Source organism: Herpailurus yagouaroundi, unplaced genomic scaffold (assembly GCF_014898765.1).
Source record: "Herpailurus yagouaroundi ecotype Mexico unplaced genomic scaffold, PumYag 100, whole genome shotgun sequence".
Taxonomy (NCBI): domain Eukaryota; kingdom Metazoa; phylum Chordata; class Mammalia; order Carnivora; family Felidae; genus Herpailurus; species Herpailurus yagouaroundi.
Window position 1 is genome coordinate 12,702,608 of NW_024412391.1, and position 24,278 is coordinate 12,726,885.

Consider the following 24,278-nt stretch of genomic DNA (forward strand, 5'->3'; position numbering starts at 1 on the left):
TTTTCTTTTTTTTCTTTCTTTCTTTTTGCTGCAAACAGTAGGTAGTGAAACTATACAGATGATGAAAATTGTTTAGAAATATGTCTAATGACGAGAAGCACATAATCAGAGTCAGGAAAGGGTGAACTAAAATAAATATATGATAGTTCTTATTCCTTCATATTGCTAAAGCAAGTCAAGAACCATGAACCATGAAAAAGACATGAATTAATTCCCTTTGAGAGATGCAGTCGATATCCTATTGGTCACAAGTTAAATGGAACTCTACAACACTTCCATAATCAGAAGAACAAAATATTTCAATCCCCCTAGAGTATACACTAATGTTCTAAATGGGCGCATTGAAATTTCAAAAGCAGAATCCCAGTTGGATATATCCAAAAATCACTATGTACATAGCAATGCAGAGATCTTGGGAGATTTTGCCACCTGATGTTTCAGAGCAGGAAGCAGCTGGAGAAATCATTAACAGCTTACTAGAAAAACTGAAATTACATTTCTAAAAGCTAAGAATAATTTACATGAAAAAAAAGACACTACTCAGAGAATCACAAAAGAAATTGATTGAGAGAATTAAGGCATCCAGAACATTCTTTTGTAGGTAATTGGTTGAGTGGGAAACAGGATCCATGGCCAGGTAAGACAAAGGGATTGGACATGATCAGAACAAGTTTTACGTGTTAAGATCAAATGTCAACCACTGGTCCACTTGCAGCCCTGAGGGATTGGAGGGAGGATGAGTTTGGTGTTGAGACCTGGTTGACTGACAACTGAGGTCATCATGTGTCTTCTGTGTTCGACAGACACTTTTTCATGTGGAAATGACTGTTTACGTAGAACTGTAAAACATTAAGAAAAAAGACAGTACATGTAGTTAACCTCTTGGTACACTAAACAAAAGAAAATAAACATTGCAATGTTGTAAGCACCACAATATTGTTTAGAGTTAATTCAAAACAAACTACAGGGAACAAGTGATATCCAAGCAATAAAAAATCAGAGTTTTAACATATACCCTGTGCATGGTTAGACGAGACTGGGGTTGTGTAGACTTGCCCAATGATCAGAAGGTTGCAAAAGTAAGTAATTCCTATGCTACTCTTGTATCCTGCTCATACCCTCTGTAACACTGCCTGGCATCATATTCTTTTACAATCATTGTTAACCAGACTTGGCACAGACATACAAATGCAGACATGCACCTATATACCCTGAAGTCCTTCCTAGTAAAATCTCATATACTGTGCTCTAAGGTTGGTCTGTTCACCAAGGATGAAGACAGCAAGGATGGGCCACGGAGCTAGGTTCCATTGGAGACTGTGGGAAGCAAGAGGACTTTGGAAGATAGAGACTGAAGGTTGAGCATGGGGGCTGCTGGCTGAGGAAGTCGAATTTTCACTGAGGAGAAGCAGCATAGTGGGGATTGAGAAAGTGAAGCACGGTATTCTACAGAGTGAGAAAAATGGTGTGATCTATACCAAAAGATCAGGAAGATTATCTAGGGGGCATATGGAAGCAATCTGAATCACTGAAGGGAAATGGGCCTTTTTAAGGTATATTCAGAGCAAGAATGGCATGCTCCCTGAGATATTATGTTAGCAGAGGACCAAAACAAACAAACAAACAAACAAACAAACAAACAAACAAAAAAACGGAAACCTCTCTCCTTGTTTGCTGTTTCTTCTTCTTCCCCACATACCGCTGCCCCCTCTCCGCCTACGTGGAGGTATTTTTTTAAACTGGAAAGGGTGACAAAAACATCTTAAGAGAAGAAAGGCCCTGAAGAAGAAAGACAGTAGAAGAAGCCTCCTTTCTAAATCAGTTCACACTTCTACACGCAGGTAAGTTGTATCCCACGGTGCTGAAATAACTCCAGAAGTGCTTTTGGAGTGTTTGGTCTCAAAGAATGCACGAACAGTGAGAAAAGTACTGGAGACAAATAACATTGCCATTTTTAAAATGGGAACCAGGATTTATAAACCAGTACACTTGACTTTAAACCTTAAGCAAATTCAAGTTTATGCAAGAAATGGTTGGTGCATTTAGAAAATACCAGAGTGAGTGGTAAGTGTTGGAAGGGATTTGCAAAAAAAAAAAAAAAAAATTTATTTCAAATTAACTTAATTTCCCTTTTACTTGGGCAGGGGTCAATATATTTATAGCCCATAGGTCTGCAGTGTGTTTTAGCAAATAAAGTTATTGGAACCCAGCCCATGACCATTAGTTTGGTCCATACTGTCCATGGCTGCTCTCACACCACAACCGGAGGGTTTAGTACTTGCAGAAAAGTCTGATCCTTTACAGAAAACTTGCTGACCTCTGAGTTAGAAAACACCACTGAGATAGTCTGTCTTAATTTCTGCAAGGCATATATCAAAGTTTCTCACATAAAGACACTAGAGAGATATGATTAGGAATCACATGCCAAGTAGAATTGAGTCTCCAGACACTTGTCACAGGGCACTACCCTTGGCCAAGTCCTGGATCCTATTGTTGACAGTGACTATGACAAAGGCATAGATAGCAAACATGCTGGTTTTACAGAAACCCATAAAGTAATAAATATGGAAGATGAATCAATATCCAAAATGATCTAATTAAACTAAAATGTGGGACTGAGACCAAGATTATAAAAAGATGAAAATAAAAGTTGCATCCACGTAAGAAAAAAATAGATTAGATAGATAGATTAGATGATGGAAACCTGGTTTGGCAGTTCGTGTGGAAAAGATATGAGAGCTTAAGTGACCCAGAACCAGTCGTGTGATATATTGCTAAGAAAATCACCCCAGAGAGACAATGGCAAGATGGCAGACGGGGAAGCTCCAGGCCCTTGTTCCCCCATGCAAACACTGACCGACAAGACGAACGAAAACAACTCTGTAGGAGCTCTGGAAATCAGTGGAAGAGCCGTAGCAAGCAAGTGAATGCCCAATCAAGAAAAAAGCCGCATTAAAAGCAGGAGGGGGGCACCTAGGTGGCTTATTCGGTTAAGTGTCTGACTCTTACTTTCAGCTCAGGTCATGATCTCAAGTTTTATGGGATTCTGCTCCGACTTGGGTTCCATGTTGACACCACAGAGCCTGCTTGGGATTCTCTCTCTCCCCTTCTCTTTCTCTCTGCCTGCCCCCACCCAACACACACACACACACACACACACACACACACACACACACACCCCAGTAGGAAATTTCAAGGTTGGTCTGTTTGTTTTAATTCACCTTTGTCCCACCCTCCTCCTGCGAAAAAGAGAGAGTAGAGCAATGTTCTGACCTGTCTGGGTCACCTAACTGGGGTTTCAGAGGGCCAAAAGTGGCACAGCTGGGATCTCACACAGGTGAAGCCACAGGAAGCAGTGGGCATGGCTAGTGAAAACCCACAAGGTGGTCGTGGGGAAGACAGACCCACGTACGCCTAGTGTAAGAAATTACTACTTGAAGAATATAATAGAACATCTTCATTAGGCCTCAAGAAGAAGCTGGGGTGAGACTATTAGGGAAATTAAGACTTGAAACAGTACCTGTGTACAGCGGAGAATTGGAAAAAAAGTACACACACTGGTCCGGGAAAGGTACATGCCCGGAAAAGGACTGGAAAGACCATAAGCCTTCACACTGGGCTGACCCCGGGCTCAGAACACGCCCTGCTAATTAGTGACGGTCTTCTCCGGCCCTCAGTGCAATGTGCAGAGTTGGAGAGGTGGCTGTTTTTTCAAATGCTCAGTTTTCAACCGAAGATCACGTGGCACATAAAGAAAGAGGAAAACATGGCCCATTCAAAGGAACAAAAGAAATCTCCAGAAACCATCCTGCAGAAAATCACCACAATCTTCTGCTCGTGTGTGTACAACGTTATAATCATAATGCCTGGAATCTAGCACTTTACTTCTTTCTCACACCACATCCAGAGGGCTTTCTTCTGGGCTCAGGCAGAACTTGGCCACCTACCCCAGGCTACAAATGGCAGCCCCGTGCCAGCTTGCAGGTCCTCCAGAATCCCCCAGTGTACTCACCGCCCTATCCGCTACTCACAGAGTATAGCCTTCTATCCCAACACTGGGTTACTCTCTCCCTTTTTCACATCCCCTCTAGCCCTTCAGTCTCCTCGCACTGTTCAGGGTCTTTACTCGCTGTCATTCACGAACATTGCTATGCCCACAGACAAAAAGGCAATGCCCATCTTGTTGGTGCCTGGAGATACCCGTTCACATGTGTGTTGAGGAACAAGGGGCACAGATGGGGTGACGTGGGTAGGCCAGAGCCTTAAAATCTAAAACCATCAGGATTCTGCCAGGTTCCCAGAGCAGGAGATGGGCCAGCAATCTGAAATCTTCCAGGTTTTTCTTCACCTTCACTGAAAGAGGCCTAAGTCACCAAAGCCCTGCCGCAGAGAGCACAGGCCCCTTGGCCCCAGAAGACCCTTGCGGGCAGTGTATTCTAAGCCCATTCTGAGTAGCCTAAGTAAGTGACCCTGGACATATTCCCGACCTTTCTGAACTTTGCTCCTCATCTCTAACAATGGGAGACAAAAACCCAGTCCACCTCAGAGGAGAGATTCTGGCTTAAAACACTCATTTAATTAAAAAAAAAAGCAGGAAACAATGGGAAATAGATATAATTATAACAGTAATATTTATATGAGAACCATATGTAAAATGACTCCTACCTTTTAGGGTCTCATCTGCCTCACTTTCGCTTATTCCTGATCCTACATATGAACAAATGCTGCCCTCTGGAGGCTGAAAAGACATTTTTTTGGACCACGGATAGGCACGAAATAATGTAGAATAGCTCTTGATGATGTGGGACTCCTTGCCACTGAAAAATGAAAAGTGAATGATACCTTTGAGATGAGAAACTACCAAGGGCCATACAATCTATGCCTGTGGCTTCACTGGGTTACCGTTACTGGGTCCTTTCAGTAGTCGGTGCACATCCCTGTCGAGCTAAAGTTTTCAGCGGTATCTGTAGTAGGAGGAACTAGATGGCAGCGGACAGAGGAAACACTGTGTGTATTAGCATAAACTTCTCCTACAATCTACAAACATAACCGAACACCTGTTAAGAGCAAGGCATCGTGATGGATGCTGGGGTGTTCACAAGATGAGCAAGACACAGATACTAATTCCTAGGGCTTCAGAATCAAGTGCAATTTGTATATGGCGGCTCCTGCTACTTCAAGGATAGAGGAAATGAAAGTGTATTAGGGGGGCCTGATCTGGATCACGCAATGGGCACACCCAATGCTAGTTTGGGGGGGGTTGTGATTTTGTTGCCCTTTCCGGGATAAGGTTGGGTGGGATTGGGGTGTCCGATGTTCCTGTCTTTGGGTCAGTGCCCATCCTGCCACCAGGTTACCCCCCTTTGGGGTTCACGTGCTTCTTGGCTTCCTCCCAGGGGAGGCAGGTCCATGGAGGGGAGGGGAAGGGCTCAACATGCAGAGCACTGGGACGTAGCTGGGCTTTGCTGCTTTGTTCCCACCAAGATTCACCAGTCTTTCTGAATTTTAAAATTTATCCATTTGTGAATTAGCTTGTCTCCTGTCATTTGTAAACTGTCTTCTCCTCATTGATCTTTGGAGGATCTATCTTCCTGTTTGCCATATCAGTTTGCGTGAATTCTACAGATTGAATGTTAACGCTTGTGTTATATTTTAAAGAGTTTGCTGTTTCCCTTTTACGAGTGTTTTGGACTTAGAGAAACTTGAAATGTTTATACAGTCAAAATGTACTCATCTTGTCCTCATTTTTTTTCTTATTTCTCCAAAAACATTTCCTTAACATTTTAAGCAACTTACTACAGCTGACCCTTGAACAATGTGAGGGTTAGGGGTGCTGACCCTCAGTGCAGTCGAAAATCCATGCATAACCTTTAACTCCACAAAAACTTAACTACTCACAGCTTACTGTTGACTGGAAACCTTACTGATAACACTAACAGTTGATGAGCACATAATTTGTAGTTTTTATGTATTATGAACTGCATTCTTACTCTTCCAATAAAGGAACATAGAGTAAAGGTTATTAAGAAAATTATGGGGTGCCCGGGGTGGCTCGGTCGGTTAAATGTCCGACTTCGGCTCAGGTCATGATCCGCGGTCTGTGAGTTCAAGCCCCACGTCCGGCTCTGTGAAGACAGCTCAGAGCCTGAAGCCCACTTCAAATTCTGTGTCTCCCTCTCTTTCTACCTCTCCCTTGCTCACGTTCTCTCTTAAAAATAAATATTGAAAAAAATTAAAAAGAAACTAGTAAGAAAGAGAAAACACATTTACAGTGCAGTATACTGTACTGCAAATAATCCATATATAAACGGGCCCATATAGTTCAAACCTGTGTTGTTCATGGGTCAACTGTATATTCATATAATTAAAACTAAGTGATATCATATAAAAGGACTTATAATAAAGAGCAACAATCCAAGCCCTACCTCTCCCGATACCACTTTTACTCTCCTGAGAGCCAACCATTTCTAACCATGTCTGTTTTTAGATACTCTGACAATAATCTTATTGCTAAATGTTACTGACCTCTTTTGACTTACTGGTTTTAAGCTTATCTTTGGCAGATATGGATTTCTGCTATGATCGGAAAGGATTCAGCTCACTTACTAACACTTCCCCTATTTCCCCCCCAAATAGCTCTATCACTATTTTCACTTCTCCCGTCTGTCAGAACTACATCTCCATGTACTGAATTTAAAATCCCCATTTTCTTGTTCCATCAACAACAGATGATGCATATTAACTTCCCACCCCACCTCCTCAACTGTCATTAGAGCTCTAGGTTTCACTGCCAATGTTAATGAGATGAAGTTTTGTATTCATAGTTTTGTATTTTTATGATTTAGCCAAAGAACAATTTAAAATGTTGAGGGGAGCCTGGATGGCTCAGTCGGTTAAGCTTCAGACTCTTGATTTCGGCTCAGGTCACGAGTTCATGGTTTGTGGGTTCAAGCCCTGGGTCGATCTCCATGCCGAAAGCATAAGCCTGCTTGGGATTCTCTCTCTCTCCCTCTCTCTGCCCCTCCCCAGCTCATGCTCACACACACACACACACACACACATACACACACACACTCTCTCTCTCTCTCTCTCAAAATAAACTTAAAAAAAAAAAAACCTAAAAAATAAATAAATAAAATGTTGAAAACTAGTAGGTAATTATTTACTGCAGAGCCTGGTAGTTGGCCATGATTATGCTTTCTTCTCTGCAGTTCCAATGTGATAACTACTATCTTAGCACAGAAGTACATTTCTAGGATCAAATGTCAAATTCAGGGTGACCTCCACTCATTCACACGTCACATTTAACTTATGTTCACATCTGGCAGTAGCAAAGGCTGACGCAAATTGGGTCTATTCAGGACAAAGCTTGTCATTTAATGAGGGTGTCTCTGTCTACCAGAGTGATATTATGATGGTAACAGAGATCAAAAGTGTAGAAGCAAATTTTAATGAGGTGTCCCCAGGAGTTCAAGGCCCCCTTCCTAGGAAGCGCAGTCCAATTAGTTGCCTGGGTGTGTCCTTGACCCAGGAGGAAATGTAGTCGGTGACGTAGGCATACTGAGGGACACGTCCAATGTGAGGACACTCATGCTGTCTGTGTTATGTTTGAATGGCAAGCAGAGGCTGTAGCGCTTGGGTGGTAGTCCACGGCTGGAATCCAAAATCAGCTTTCCCACCCTGGGCACAGACACCTGCCTTCTGCTTAACCTTTCAAACCACAGCTGGGGCTAGATGGCCCCAACGTTCCCAGGCAGAGACAGTCCAGGACGGAGCAATGTACCTGCAGCCAGAGTTCTGCTTAGAAGTGTTGGGTACTTGTTATCAACAGATAGAAAAGTTGAACTCTTTGTTTGAAGGAGCAGGTCCCTCTTATCAGCTTGGACTGAGTTCTTGGGTTTGTCTTTTTTTGTTAGACAACAGTTTTTGGAATCCCTTCACAGAATACTAGTCCCCCTTCAGGTAGATACCCATGCTCCTACAAGAATTTGTTTTCCGATCTCTTGCTCCCACGTAAGGTAACTGAGCTTATCTAAGAAGCACTCCCTAAAGAATTGAGATCAATACTTTTGGATTTCCCAGTGACTGAGCAGTTCTTTCCTCTTGCAGTGGGCAAGTGCCATTATTAACCCTGTTTGGGCGCTTCTCTCTAGAAGTATAATAAACTGAGTATTGTTCTCCTAAATACAATGTTAGATGCATTTATGTTTTATAGGCTAGATCTTCTATTTCAAACTATAGAAGCATAAAGATATTCTTCCTTCTTTTAGGAAAAAACACAATAATCCATAGATCTTATGGCCAAATCGCTAAAGTAATACAAATGTAGTATGTTGAAGGAAGCACAGAAAGAAAATATCAAGAAACACATCACATGGATTTTTAATACATATCATATTAGTTTGTTAGGGCTGTTGTAACAACATACGGTGAACTGAGTGGCTGAAATGCATTGTCTCATAGTCCTGGAGTCTAAAAGTCTCAAGATCAAGGTATCAATAGGACTGGTTCCTTCTGAGGGCTGTGACAAAGAATTCTAGGCCTTTCTTCTAGCTTCTGGTGGTTTTCTGGCAATCTGGTGTTCCTGGGCTTCTACATCACCCAAGCACTCTTCTGTGTGTATGTCTGTGTCCAAATTTCTCCTTTTTTATGTGGCCATATTGTATTGGGGGTCTACCTTACTCCAGTATGACCTTATCTTAACTAATTACATCTTCAACAACCATATTTCCAAGTAAGGTCACATTCTGAGGGGGTTAGGAATCCAGCAGGTGAATTTGGTGGGAGGCAGGACACAATTCAACCCATAACACATGTTTTGGTCTCTTATTTTTGAAAAAGAGTATGTGTGCATTTAAAGCACACACCAGGGGCACCTGGGTGGCTGAGTTGGTTAAACGTCTGACTCTTGATCTCAGCTCAGGTCTTGAGTTGTAAGTTCAACTTACAGGGCTGTAAGTTCAACTTACAGGGCTGTAAGTTCAAGCCCCACATTGGGCTCCATGCTGGGCTCCATGTTGGCCATGGAGCTTACTTAAACACAAGTAAACCTTTTTTTGAAAAAAAAAAAAAAGGGGGGGGGATTACAGAGCAAGTTCTGTCTCTCAACAATTACTCTTCCTTTGTATCAAAGAAAGCATTAAATGAAAATGCTTTGAAAGACAGATGTAAAAGAAGTATAAAGAAATATCAGAGTTGAAAGACACACGTCTATTACCACAAGTGAACATTCAGACTTGAGGGTAGGCCTGACCCACCCTTTTCACCCAGGGGACAGACGATGAATAAGCCCAGTGCAGCCTGTTAAGTACTCTTTTTCTCTCTCTGTCATGGTCTGAACGTGTCCACTCCCCTCCCTTCAATTCATATGTTGAAATCCTAATGCCAATAAGATGATATTGGGGTGGGGTGGGGGTGGGACCTGCTGGAGTTTGTGAGGAATTGGATCAGAGCCCTTATAAGAGCTCTTGCTTCCTCTCTCTGCTCTCCACCACGTAAGGAAGAGGCAAGATGGTGGCCATCTGCAAACCAGGAAGAGGACCCTTACCAGAATGTGACGATGCTGGTCCCCGATCTCAGACTGCTTAGCACCCAGAAGTGTGAGAAACGAATGTCTGTTGTTCAAGCAACCCAGTCTACAGTAATTTGTTACAGCCGCCTGAACTAAGATCTTCTCTTTCTCACTGGATTCTCACCAACCTAGTGCACTAAAACTTCAGAGCTTGAATAAATCCTCACAGATCCACAGTTTCAACACTATCAAAGAAAGTTAACTTGCTAATCATAATACTAGGTCCCCAGTATCTAGCGAAATGTATAGGCTTGGAGGAACCATTTAGAAGGGATGGTTGTTTTTCATCACCAAGCTTATGAAAGGACATCCAAATGGTACAACAATAGAACTCAGAAATAAAGGAAAACATCATTCATTCTTTAAACTGTCATTCTTATCATGATACATGCCCTTATAAAATATCCTTTGCTGTGGGCAGAGTTTTAAAATAACTTTTTAAAGTTATATTAATACTTCAAAATTGATTAAATGTTCACCATTGAAAATAAGGGAGAAGAACAAAGAAAATAAAAATTCGTCATAATCTCATCACCAGAAGATACTATTCGGATATTTTCAGTATTTTTTTTTCCTATACATACGCATGAATATCTTTAAACCTAATTATGTTGGATATACATATGCATTTCAATTCCAACACTTATTATATCATAGGCATTGATTTGTATTTAACTCCTTATACCTTAACTAACATTTGTTTTAACATGTGAGAAACTTAATTGTGTGTAATGGGCCAATTTTTTCCACTGATGAAATATTTCATCAAATCATCATGGATTCTTAATAGTCTTTTTAGGATATAAATATAAAATACATATCCAGTGCACACAATTTAGAAGGTACAGAAAAAGGATAAGAAGAAAATAAAAATAAATGATAATCTTAGAGAAATATCCACTGTTAATGTTTTAGCGCACTTCGTTCCCATCACATTTCTTGTCTATACATTGCCATGTATTCAGACACTCCAGAGAGACTGCCAAACCCACACACCCCGTCTGAAGAGTTCTCTACTTGGTTCTCTGTCATTGGTCTGTCTGGCCCGGCCACAGATAATAGGATAAAGGGTGAGTGCTTGATATAGGTGCAACCAATGTGTAGACCAGCTTATTTCCTACAGATCTCTATTCAAGAGTGGCACCCCTGCCAGGTGGTTATTGACCCAACCAGCCAGATCTTTGCTTGGGAAGTTTGGATTCAAGACTGATGGAGAGATGGTCAATTGTAGAAATAGACGTGGCTGAAGCAGCAGCTTTATTCTGTCTATTACAGAATATAACAGAATGCTTGCTAAGGCCAAGCATTGAATTCAGTGGGGGAGTGTCTGCTGTGGTCTATATGTAGTCTTCACCCTAACACATATTCAGCTTTTGAACCACACTTTGACACATTAAGCAATGGAACCCTGAAATGCCCCCCTTTTCCTTTAATGTTAGACATTGGCTGGTAAACATTTAGAAACACAGCACTACATTAATCAGAGATGTTGATTGCAGATTACAAACACCAACTCTGGCTAATTTTAATATTTAAAAGAGAGTTATTGAAAAGCTATTGCATAGTTTATAGACTTAATGGAAAACGGAGAAATCACACCTAAAACCCAGGCAGGAACCAACGTAAGCCAGGTACCAAGTTCACAGCCAGGTCTCAATATGGGAAGAGATTGGTAGATCATCACTGCTTGCACTCCACAATGGATGCTTGATCTTCCACGACTGGTGTCTTGAATGATCTCTAACTGCCCTGCATCTTTGTGTCACTCCCTTAAGATTCAAAATCCCAGAAAGAAGCTTTTAACCATATGAACACAGGTTATATGCCTGTGTCCTCCCTAGAGGGCCAGGATCTACTCCTCTGAAATTCCAGAGTGGACGGTGGGGCCCTGCTTCCCAGTTTTAGGATTTCTCTGAAGCTTAGGGAAGAGTGCCATGATTTTAACTAATCATCAGAAAAGAGCCAATTATATCCAACAAAACTCAACTCACCTCTTTTCAGAATATGGTCCAAAGGGGGTTTTAAAATAATCTTCAGAAAGGTCAAAATTTTTCTGTAATTTGAAAGCTGTAAAATAATGTAGACCATTGGTAATAGGTGCTGGTACCAGACCCCTGAAATCAGAAAAAGAAAACCTGCAAGAATTTTGTAATGATACCAAACATATACACATGTAATACCTAAATACTGACCAATGTTATCCACATAAATGCAAATGCTAATAAAATCTATTTGGAACAATGTACTATACCAACTGCAACATTTACTCCAGAGCTTGTCTTAAAACACTAACGTTATTACATTCTAATTTGTAGATTAAGCAAATTTGTATTGTTTTGAATCTTCCTTATCCATTAAGTCACTAATATAGGCAAATTATCTTCCTACTGATAGGACGTATTCTACGTATTCTATTATAAATCCTAGTCCATTTGTTATGGGAGGCCCAGCAATGTATCAACTGCTATTAAAACTGAAATAGATATTTTTGAATTTTGTTTACAATCCAATGCTTTGAAATGATACCAGAATAAAATATCTCTAAAAATGCTAATGTTATAATCTCAACTGAACTTTAGCGAAAAATATTTTTTCATCTCTACTAGCCTGTTTCCCCAGAGTGACTTGAAAGAATCATTAACCATTTTCAGCGAAAAAAATCCCATCTCTATTCCCCTCAGACTTGCTAAATAGAGTTGCTGTGTGCAAAGTAGGCCAATTGCACATAAATGCATGCAAATTCAAAGCATCTCTCTGTCCTAGTATGACCCATTTGGAGCTCATATTTCAAACTGCTTAGTTGTCTATCCCCAGTGTTTTCATAAGCATGGTGCTGCTGCTGGTCAGAGGTCACACAGACACCAGTTTTGATGCTCTGGAGGACACTGCCTACCTCCTGGCCATCACCCCCCTGGCCCTTCAGTAGAACTCCATATATACGGCACAGCCAATCTTTTGAACCAGATTATCCAAAGATAGCCTACTAAGATGGAGAAAATTCGTCACACTTTTTGGATAGGTAACAAATAGACAAAACTTGGTTTCATTTATATTGGTTGAAGACTTTCCACAGCTTAAAATTATAGACAATGAAAAGAACTGAAATTGAAAAAAAATTTTTTAAATGGCTTCTTTATTCTGCTTCCTTGAATCACTGCATTCTAAAAAGCTTTTTTAAATGCTATAATTAAGGTCTTGTCAATGTTCTTACTAACTTTCTGAAAACAGGGACTTCACTTTATTTCTCAAATTTTCTAAAATGACATAGAAAAGAGAATTCAGAATATCAAAACCTGTAATATTAAGGGGCGCCTGGTAGCTCAGTAGGTCAAGTGTCGGACTTTGGCTCAGGTCATGATCTCAGGTTTGTGAGTTTGAGTTCCTCGTCGGGCTCTGTGCTGACAGCTCAGAGCCTGGAGCCTGTTTCAGATTCTGTGTCTCCCTCTCTCTTTGCCCCTACCCCACTCATGCTCTGTCTTTCTCTCTCTCTCAAAAATAAATAAACATTAAAAAAATTTTTTAAATGAGACTGCCATTACTTAAAAAAAAAAAAACAAACCCTGTAACATAATGAGAAAATTGCGAACATTTTATAGCCATCATGACCTAGTTATTCATTTTGAGTAAATATTAAAGCCTAAATACGCCTCTTAATACACAACAATTAGTAGTACAGTAATTACTATAGCCATAACATCACAAAGACTACTATGCAGAATGAACTACATAAAACCTTTCATATTAAGAACTGAGAATTCATAGATTAATAGAGACAATAATTCCCACCCTCATGGAATTTGCAGTTTAATATGGGGAGGATGCATTAAATCAATGACTTCACAAATAATTAATTACTATTGTTTTGAGAATCGTGATGGACAAGAACAAGATATTCAGCAAGATATAATTAACCTTCAGTCATGAACAGCTTTGGTGAAGGCTGATATATGTATTCAATTCCACCTGAAATACCATTTTTTTTAAAAACCATCAGTTTCTAGGAGCTGTGAACGTATTACATCTGTTTTAAAAAATATATAAATGAAAGGAAAATACCACTTATAGAACCAGGTTTACTACTCATTCACCGGATCTACTTTAGTACAGAGGCCCCCGGTTAGGTCGATGATCTGGGATTCATGGGGTCTATTTGGATCCTAGAGAATCAAGGTAAAGATGCCCAGGTGTAAATAAATGTGATAAATCACTACCTTTGAAACAAAACGGTGTGATGAGGAGGTATCCTTCCCATCAGGGCCTGCCGGGCTGTCTCATATTGTCTCTCCATAGAATCTCTTTCCTAGGCAAGAAATATGATGAGAAAAAAATTATACTGCTGGTAAAAATACGTCAGATGGTAAAAGTACCCATAATCACTGTCTTCGTACAAGAGATTGTCAAATATGTGGAAAGAAAAAGGGAAAGAAGGCCTAAATAAACAACTGGTATTGGTTCAGTGAAAAGAAAAAAAAGTTATAAATAAAAAATAGTTTTATGAAGACCACAGTTTAATGTATCGACTTTATTTGATATCTAAATAATAGTGTAGCAATTTCTTATTAATGTTTATACATATTTTTTTATCTTTCCCATGAGATTATCTCTCAAGGATATATATTATTATTGTCTCTTTAGTCTTCCCAGATCTTGGCACACAGAGTAGTTAGTAGATGGGCTAAGTACGACCCTGAAATAGGACAAAGCGAGAGGTCTTTCTCCCATGTTTCACCATCACATCACCATCATTATATACTTAACCATTGGATGGGAATACAAAAACATAAAAGACACAATCTCCGCATTCAAAAGATTTATACTTTGGTGGCAAGAGGGGATTTAAAAAGATGGAGAAAAGGGGCTCTTGGGCGGCTCAGTTGGTTAAGTGTCTGACTCTTGATTTCGGCTCGGGTCATGATCTCACGGTTCATGAGTTCAAGCCCTGCATGGGGCTCTGTGCTGACAGTGTGGGTAATGCTTGGGATTCTCTCTCTCCCTCTCTCTCTGCCTCTCCCCCACTCATGCTCTCTTTCTCTCCCTGTCAAAATAAACTTTATTAAAAAAATTAAAAAATTAAAAATGAAATAAAAATAAAAAGATGGAGAAAAAAGATAGCACATGCTGTTTTATAAATAGTACATGTATCTGGCACAAAAACAGACACATAGGCCAATGGAATAGAATAGAAACCCCAGAACTAGATCCACAAACGTATGGCCAACTAATCTTTGACAAAGCAGGAAGGAACAGCCAATGGAAAAAAGACAGTCTCTTTAACAAATGGTGCTGGGAGAACTGGACAGCAACATGCAGAAGGTTGAAACTAGACCACTTTCTCACACCATTCACAAAAATAAACTCAAAATGGATAAAGGACCTGAATGTGAGACAGGAAACCATCAAAACCCTAGAGGAGAAAGCAGGAAAAGACCTCTCTGACCTCAGCCGTAGCAGTCTCTTACTTGACACATCCCCAAAGGCAAGGGAATTAAAAGCAAAAATGAATTACTGGGACCTTATGAAGATAAAAAGCTTCTGCACACCAAAGGAAACAACCAACAAAACTAAAAGGCAACCAACGGAACGGGAAAAGAGATTTGCAAATGACATATCGGACAAAGGGCTAGTATCCAAAATCTATAAAGAGCTCACCAAACTCCACACCTGAAAAACAAATAACCCAGTGAAGAAATGGGCAGAAAACATGAATAGACACTTCTCTAAAGAAGACATCCGGATGGCCAACGGGCACATGAAAAGATGCTCAACGTTGCTCCTTATCAGGGAAATACAAATCAAAACCACACTCAGATATCACCTCACGCCAGTCAGAGTGGCCAAAATGAACAAATCAGGAGACTATAGATGCTGGAGAGGATGTGGAGAAACGGGAATCCTCTTGCACTGTTGGTGGGCATGCAAATTGGTGCAGCCACTCTGGAAAACAGTGTGGAGGTTCCTCAAAAAATTAAAAATAGACCTACCCTATGACCCAGCAATATCACTGCTAGGAATTTACCCAAGGGATACAGGAGTACTGATGCATAGGGGCACTTGTACCCCAATGTTTATAGCAGCACTCTCAACAATAGCCAAATTATGGAAAGAGCCTAAATGTCCATCAACTGATGAACGGATAAAGAAATTGTGGTTTATATACACAATGGAGTACTACAGGGCAATGAGAAAGAATGAAATATGGCCCTTTGTAGCAACGTGGATGGAACTGGAGAGTGTGATGCTAAGTGAAATAAGCCATACAGAGAAAGACAGATACCACATGGTTTCACTCTTATGTGGATCCTGAGAAACTTAACAGAAACCCATGGGGGAGGGGAAGGAAAAAAAAAAAAAAGAGCTTAGAGTGGGAGAAAGCCAAAGCATAAGAGACTCTTAAAAACTGAGAACAAACTGAGGGTTGATGGGGGGTGGGAAGGAAGGGAGGGTGGGTGATGGGTATTGAGGAGGGCACCTTTTGGGATGAGCACTGGGTGTTGTATGGAAACCATTTTGACAATAAATTTCATATATTGAAAAAAAAAGAGGAAAAAAAATAGTACATGTATCTACATACAGATTATCTAACAGAGTGTGATCTTTTTAGCAACCGTCCATTTACAGGATTTGCTCAATTTAAGCAAATCTGACATATAAAATTCTTAATTTACAGGAAAGATAGATTAGCAAGTGCTTATTTGTTTTACATAAAAGACCCATTTGTAAAGGGATTTATAATAGCATTTGTTTAAACAGCAATCTTCGCTTGCAGAAACTTAATATGAAATAAACCTGTTTCGACTTTAATGTCACTCCCAGCCTCCTCTCTACCTTGATATTTAGTTAAAATCCCATAGGAAATGACAACAAACCAGTATTCCAGTGGAAGAATAACGCCAAAGGCATGGTCGTGAGCCCACACCTCCAGGCTAACACCTAGTTTAGCCTTGGGGGCTAGCATCATATCAAGTGGTTGCATGTGTTTGGGGGAATTCTTCAAGAGTCGATTTTTAGGGGTTAAGTGCATGTGATTCTAAAAACACCCTTGAAAACTGTTTAAATAAGTCCATAAATACACCTAAATTGTTTCATACTACTATAAAATTACTATATATTGACCAACGTTGCTGTACTATTCACTCTCAGGTTATTTTGTTATTATTTTTCCTCAAATTATCTCTATAGCAGCACATATATTTTCTATTGTGGTTTTGCTTTATACCATCTTTACTTTTTTTTCTATATTAATTAGTGGTTTAAATTATATCATGACTAGGAAGATGACAGTACCAGTGGAAGCACAGTTTGGATCTTTCAGAATTCCCACACAAAAACTAGTTACGGCAAGCAGACAGCAAACTAAAAAATATATCAAAATATTTACAAGAAAATTAGGTGGCAAGATATCCCTACAACCCCCAAATAAAGGTGATCATAGCCGCAACACTGCACGGTACCAGTGTCCATGTGAGAGGAAGCCAAAGGAAGCAACAGGGGGACTAAAAGAGCTGAGAACAGGAGACCTTCAAAATGGCCAAAAGTATTCACTGGAAAGAAAAGCAGCACCATTGGGCGCCACAGGTGGAATACAGCGGGGCCCGTTCTCACTCTAGTAGTGGGTAAGGATAAAGAGTCCGCAGTGAGTCCTGTAGGAGCTGCACCAACTGTGACTTTTTTTAATGTTTTTATATGTTTGTGTATTTTTGAGAGAGACAGAGCAAGAGTGGGGGAGGGCAGAAGAGATGGAGACACAGACTCTGAAGCAGGCTCTGGGCTCTGAGCTGTCAGCACAGAGCCCGAGGGGGTGCTCGAACTCACAAATCGTGAGATCATGACCGGAGCCAAAGTCAGATGCTTAACCAACTGAGCCACCCAGGTGCCCTTCAACTGTGACTTCTTGACACTGACCCCCTATGGTTCTTTTCTAAGACAGGACCCCACACTAAAGAAAAGCTGATGGGAGCAGAATAAAAATTAGTTAGGACAGAGGAAACAGAGACAAAGAAAAGAGAACATCTAGACCAAAGTGGTGGAGGGGAACAGAGCCAGGAAACCCCTAAAAGAAGGCTGCTGTATATTTTAACACAGCATGAAAGAACCATGCTTCCTTATAAATGTTTGAGAGACCTAATTTCCCATAAAAATGAGAAACTTTTGGGACGCCTGGGTGGCTCAGTCGGTTAAGCGTCTGACTTCGGCTCAGGTCATGATCTCGTGGTTGGTGGATTCGAGCCCCATGTCAGGCTCTGTGCTGACAGCTCAGAGCCTGAAGCCTGCTTTGGATTCTGTGTCTCCCTCTCTCTCTGCCCCTCCCCTGCTCTAGCTCTGTCTCTCTCAAAATAAATAAACGTTAAAAAAAATTTTTTTTAAACTTTCTAGTAAAATCCCAAAGCTATTATTTTAAAAAAGAGAAAATGGAGAATAACACTTCTACATACAAGGAAAGCATGCTCACGAAACAGATAAAGTCTGTAATCTACCACTTCAAAATTAACTAAAAGACATTAAGGAAATCACACAAAACATTAAGGAACAAATAACTTACAAATTTTAAAAATGTTTATTTTGAGGGAGAGGGGCAGAGCAGAGCCTGACGCAGGCCTCGATCTCACGAACCACAAGACCATGACCTGAGCCAAACCACGAGTTGGACACCTAACTGACTGAGCCAGCCAAGAGCCCCACAATTTTTAAAACTTCTAAGTGAGGTGACAGAACTCAAGAAAGAACTAGAAATAGGGGGGAAAAAAAGAGTCACCTAAGAAATGAAAACTAAACCAGAAGGAATATAAGAGTGAATAACACGCACACATAATGCCTTCAGAGGAACAGAAAGTGAATGAAGGAAATTTTTTAAATTCAAAAAGAAATGAAGAAAGAGGTAAAAAGATTCAAGAGAAGATGACAAATATTAAAGACAGGCAAAGAAGATCCAACATACACACAGTAAGAGCCCTTGAGAAAGAAACCAAAACAAGGAAACCCGTTAGGTCGTAAAAACTACAATTCAAGTCTAAAGTATGACAGATGCTCATCGGCAGGCAATGCTGTCCCCACAGCCCTTTCTGGATCTAGCAGAGAATAAGCCTCAACAACAAAACTAGTAAAGACACTGGCCTGAGGCCTAATGGTAAGTATCAAGTGTGCGCATACTTGAGAACTAAGACAAAATGAGAATTAAAAGGGAGCGAGCACATGACTGTGCACTGAGAGTGTCGCTGTAGCCCCGCCATAAACAAACTGGGGTGGAGAACATTTGCAAACAAAATACTTTTAACCATTTTCCGTTTTTATACTGGGGGCTAGTAGCATTGGCATTGTCATCCTGAGACTCTTCTATATGTGATCTAGAAAAAACAAGGGAGAAGTTTAGTGACATTGGAGTTCTATCATCTCCCACGTCTTTCAGAATCAGGATTCTCAGTGTGGAAGAAAGATATGTCACAGAGGAGAAGATGAGTAAAAATCCTCACGTCTTGAATCTGAATTGGAAATATTAAGTTGAACTCATGAAATATTTTATCTATCCACAGAAAAGGGCTAGAAACAATGACCACCCCAATAGCAATGAGCACTCTGTTCCTAGCGACTTGCATTACCATCTTCTGCTTAAAGGAACCAGAGCTTCTTGGAGAATAGGGGGGTTATGGGTTGGAGTAGGTAATGAACTAAAGAGCGTAGAATATCTGGTCCTAACAGAAAGCAGGACGGCAACCCAAGTCGACATAGGTCATGTTAAAGGACACAGGAGCCAACCTGAAGAGGCTCACACTGGCCAAAGGGAGGATAATTTGAGTTCCAATAAGGTTACAAAATGCAGCGGGTAGATACCGTTCAATAAGCACAAATCAAGAACAGAATGATCACAAATAATATTTAAAAATTAATTGGTCACCTTCAGAGACTAATAGGAAACCATTATTTTGAAAAAAGCACTTAGACTGCTGATCCTATCTGACCTGTGTCACTTGGTGACCAGGTGGTAGAAGGGAGTAGCATCTCTTTGTAGTACTATTGCATCTAATAAATCCGGTGGATGTGGAAAGCGCTCTTCTTTTGGAGTCAAAACAGACATTGCTAAGCTGTGTGATCTTGGACAAGCTCCCTGAGCTGAGCTTCCTCCCAGTCTCGAAAGGAAGTGGTGTTTAGTGGATGCTGGTGCCCAATATTTTGTCACCACAGATTCCCCTTGTCACTGGCTTTCATACAGTCAGGTACTTTGTAGTACCTGGACTGGACTGGCCTCATCTGCCCCACGCGTACATTTGCTAAATGGGCTTTGAGTGAATCAATCATTCAGCAACTTCTTTTCTGGAGAATCGGCTCTCAGTAAGCCGGCCTGCCCCACGAGTGAGGGTGTTCCCTAAGAGAGTCAGAAGACCCGGCTGAAGAAACATACAAGTGAAGGCCAAGTGAAGGTTGAAAATCGAGCTGCTTCTTTCTGGAAGGCAAAGATGTCACCACAGTTGCAGAGCAGAAAGTATTCACCAAGCCATCATAACCTTCACGTATGCGTTCCAGGGAGCCAGCCATTGAAAAAGGGGTTGTGTCAGCGAGGGAAAATGAGGTATAGTGTTATCTGACAAAACGCAAGAACTCTGACTTCTGTAATCAATAGTAATAAAGTGAGTCTTGTATAAACAAAACCTCTCACTGCATAGGGTTTGTTATGTACTTTTTGCAGCAGTAAGAAAAGAGCTGTGCACTTTTTTTTTTTTTTTGTACTCAAACCTTAAACGAAAATTGTGTTTAAGAAGTAAGGTTGATCAAAATTTTATTTACAGTTCTCCAGGAATCTTTCAGAGAAGTTCAAATTAATATGCTCTGGGAGTCACTCGGAAAAGTAAGTACCATTTAAGCTGAGAAGAGAGAAGAAATAAAGCAACAAGGATTGTATAAGCAAGGAATAAGGAAATAAACTGAATACTTTATTACCATTTAAACTCCTGTGAAATTATGGTCATATTCATTGAAAGCATTTTTATATTGATAAGCTATTTAGAGTCACAAGCAAGAAAAATGATGTTAGCAGAGGTTTTTCAAACTTGAAGAACAAAGAATACTATTCTTCGACATTTCTTTTCTAACAAAGACAAGCCATTTGGGTCCCAGGGATCCCAGAGATGAGGAACAAAAAACAGCTGTCAATATATTAAGCAGAGGTAATACTGAGACTATCTCCATGCTCCGTTGGCCCATTTTCTACTCAGAGAAAGAAGGCAGTAGTAGAAGGACTAGAGATACACTGACGAGAAGAGACTAGAGGGGTCTCTACCAGATGGAACATTCGGTAAGCACAGGGATGAGTTCTACTTCATTCTAGTGTCTAGAACAGGGTCTGGTAAGCAAATACCTGACATGTACTGAAAAGCAAATCCTGATCCTGTATACCTGGTAGGAATTCAACAGATTCAGGACGTGTGAGAAGAACAGAAGATGCATCAGTGAGAAGGAAGGCAGGGGAAGGGAACGCGTTAGGGCAGGAAAGGGGAGGGGAAGGGAGCCTTCTGCAAATGGGAATGGACTGGATGGCTAGGACAGCAAAGGCTCTTCCCAGGCTTGCTAAATTCGCAATGACAGACTGAACTCAGCCTCCAACAACTATCGCTCAGACTATGGACACTACTTTCACCCATGGCGACACTTCCCTCAGCTCATTATCCCCCTTCTCCCAGATCTACATCCAGTGGGACAGGAAAGTAAATCTCAGGTCTTAACCGCTCCCACCCTACTGTGGCCTACTGCTGTGGTCTGGATTCCTCACTCTCTTCAAACCCTTCAGCCCGATTGTGCAGTTGGACCTTTGGTTTTGATTGCAGCATCACCCTCGGACCACCCCCTTGTAGACTGCCCTTGATTTTTCTTTTTTTTTTAATTTTTTTTTCAACATTTATTTATTTTTGCGACAGAGAGAGACAGAGCATGAACGGGGGAGGGGCAGAGAGAGAGGGAGACACAGAATCGGAAGCAGGCTCCAGGCTCTGAGCCATCAGCCCAGAGCCTGACGCGGGGCTCGAACTCACGGACCATGAGATTGTGACCTGGCTGAAGTCGGACGCTTAACCGACTGCGCCACCCAGGCGCCCCTGACCTTGATTTTTCAAGCTGCAGGAAATCCCACTCACCCCCAGAGAGGTTAAGTAACTCACAGGCTGGTCCAGCTAACGAACAAACAAATGACATTCATTCTACTGCACCAGGTGCCCTCCTAAACCCCACAAGTGCCAGCATCCCTCACATCTTTTTCAACCTTTACCACCTTCTTACCCCTCCCTAGATAAGCACTCTCCCGACTTTATGGTATCCGCTTTTTTGTTATACTTTTATCACCTAAACAGCCTAAGTATTATGGTTTACTATTGCCAATTTTTTTCAAAAAATTTCTTTAAGGTCTATTTATTTTTGAGAGACAGAAAGAGCATGAGCAGGGGAGGAGCAGGAAAGAGCGAAGACACAGAATCCAAAGCAGGCTCCAGGCTCTGAGCTGTTAGCACAGAGCCCAATGCAGGGCTCAAACTCAAGGACCACGAGAACATGATCTGAGCTGAAGTCGGATGCTTAACCAACTGAGCCACTCAGGTGCCCCTAGTATTGCCAATTTTTAAACTATGTATTAATAGAATCATACAATATGTATTCTTTAGAGTCAATGATTCTTTGGCTCAACAGCATGTTAGCAAGATACATCCATGGAGCAAAGTTGGATCACTTTCATTACCGCACATATTTCACTCTATGAATATTCAAAATTTTATTCGGCCAATCTACTGCTAACGGACACTTGAGCTTCCAGTTTGGAAACTGCTGTGCACAAGGGTACCATAAACATTCTTGCACACATCTTCCGGTGCCCATAGCCGCACATTTCTTTTGGAATACCACTGCTGAGGCATAGGGTACAAATGCCCACCTATTCTCTAAAGCGTACAAAGTGAACCTTCTATCAGTTGTCTTACAAGAATTTCCACTGCTCCACATCTCAACAGTCAGCTCATAATTTCAGCACTTCTGGTTTATGCATAGTGGTATCTCACTGTGGCTATAATTTGCATTTCCTGATAATGAGGTTGCCTATCTCTTCACCCGATTATTGGCCATCTAGATACTATCCTTTGTGAAGAGATTCTTCCCTGAGCCATTTTTTCTTAATAGTTTATAAAAGTTCTTTATATATTCTAAGTAAAAGCCTTTGGCCAGTTTTGGTTATTGCAAATATCATCTCCCTCTGTGTCGTTTGTCTTTTTTTCTCTTTAATACTGTTTTTTTTTAATTAACAAAAGTTTCTAATTTTAATGCTCCTCAACATTTTAAATGTTTAAACTCTTCCTTCGTAATTAGTTTTACGTTTAAGGAATCTACACCTGCCTCAAAGTCATAAATATCTTCTTACCTTATCTTCTAGCAATATTATTGCTTTGTCTTTCACATTAACATAGATAATCCACCTTAAATTTTGTAATCACACCTTGCAGTTAGAAACTGTGCTCAAGAAAAGGTAGAGTCCTTGAATACAGGGATGAGACAGAAAGGCGTCGTGTGCACGGAGAGTTTGGGTGCGTATGAGCACAGAGGAAGACCACCGTCTTCAACATGAGAGGGAAGGAGCTTCAGAGAAACAGGACCCAGAAAGGAAATTTCCACCTATCCATTACTGTCAAATGGCTCCCTTGACAGTTTCTAAAGGCGAATATGAACACATTATATCTACAGTTAAGAGACACCAAAAAAGCACAAAAATTTCTACTTTTTTTTTTTTTGAACAATTTACGATACAGGTTTTTGACAGGAAGTTGCAATTACTTTCTTCAATCCACTAAAAAAGGCTTCAGAAATACATGGAAATTTATGTTGGGAAAGTAAAATGAGGAAAAACAACATCTTCTCCAAAAGGTTACAGTGAAAGGTATGGGAGATCATTTACATGAAAGCCCTTTCCAAATTACAAATGTGTGTAGGGGCTATTTATGTTCTCTAACATAACATGGTAACATCTCTATAGGTTCTGCTGTCATGTTGCTCCTTTTGCATTGTTAACAGCCGTGCAAAAGGTTAACAACCTAAATCTGACAAATGCTTACAATTTAAACATAGCATTGAATTCATAAGCTTTAAAAGAAAATAAGGCACTAAAAATAACTTTAAGCACATTCGCCCCATATATATGACAGCGTAGTTTAGTATTTTGCTAGTATTTTGTGTGTATTTCCGAAGAATGTAGCTGTTGGCTGTGGGGGGATGTGATCTGCTTCTTTGTGAAGCTATTGTTACATTGTATCTCTACCAGCTCCCACGGAAAAGATACCAGAACCTCCAGGCTGCACGGGTTTGAGCGATGTTACCATCCTGGATCGGTCACTGCCAACCCTCTAACACCATACATGTTCCAGACCAGACCACGGATGCTCTAGATTACAGGGCTGAGTGGTTTCTCAGGGAGGTGACTGCAGGTAAGGAACGACCTGACTAAAGGTTCACGAGGTTCCTTTTGACCACAAGTGGTAGGTAACACCTGCACCCCTTCTCCATGTACCACCACCAAGGTGGCCCCTTCTACCCTCGCATTGCCTTTTTATCATATCCTTCCCTCTCCAGTTTCTCCATACTGTTCATTAATTTCATACTGACACGTTGGCCAGGAATTATAGCTAAGAACACATAGTGTGTGTGTGTGGGGGGGGGGTTCCCCCGCTCTGTTCTTCTTATCCTCTCTTCT

General features: G+C 40.8%; 1 protein-coding gene across 1 annotated transcript in view; it reads right to left on the minus strand.

The window, feature by feature from the left end:
* Positions 1 to 540: 540 nt before the first annotated feature.
* Positions 541 to 24,278, minus strand: part of LRGUK (leucine rich repeats and guanylate kinase domain containing) — a 110,355-nt gene continuing 86,617 nt past the window's right edge. The window contains exons 17-20 of the mRNA XM_040471922.1: positions 13,783 to 13,871; positions 11,563 to 11,685; positions 4,666 to 4,817; positions 541 to 839 (exon numbers count right to left, since the gene is read on the minus strand). Of these exons, the coding sequence (XP_040327856.1) occupies positions 694 to 839; positions 4,666 to 4,817; positions 11,563 to 11,685; positions 13,783 to 13,871 (510 nt within the window). The 3' untranslated portion in view covers positions 541 to 693. The remainder of the gene's footprint in view (positions 840 to 4,665; positions 4,818 to 11,562; positions 11,686 to 13,782; positions 13,872 to 24,278) is intronic.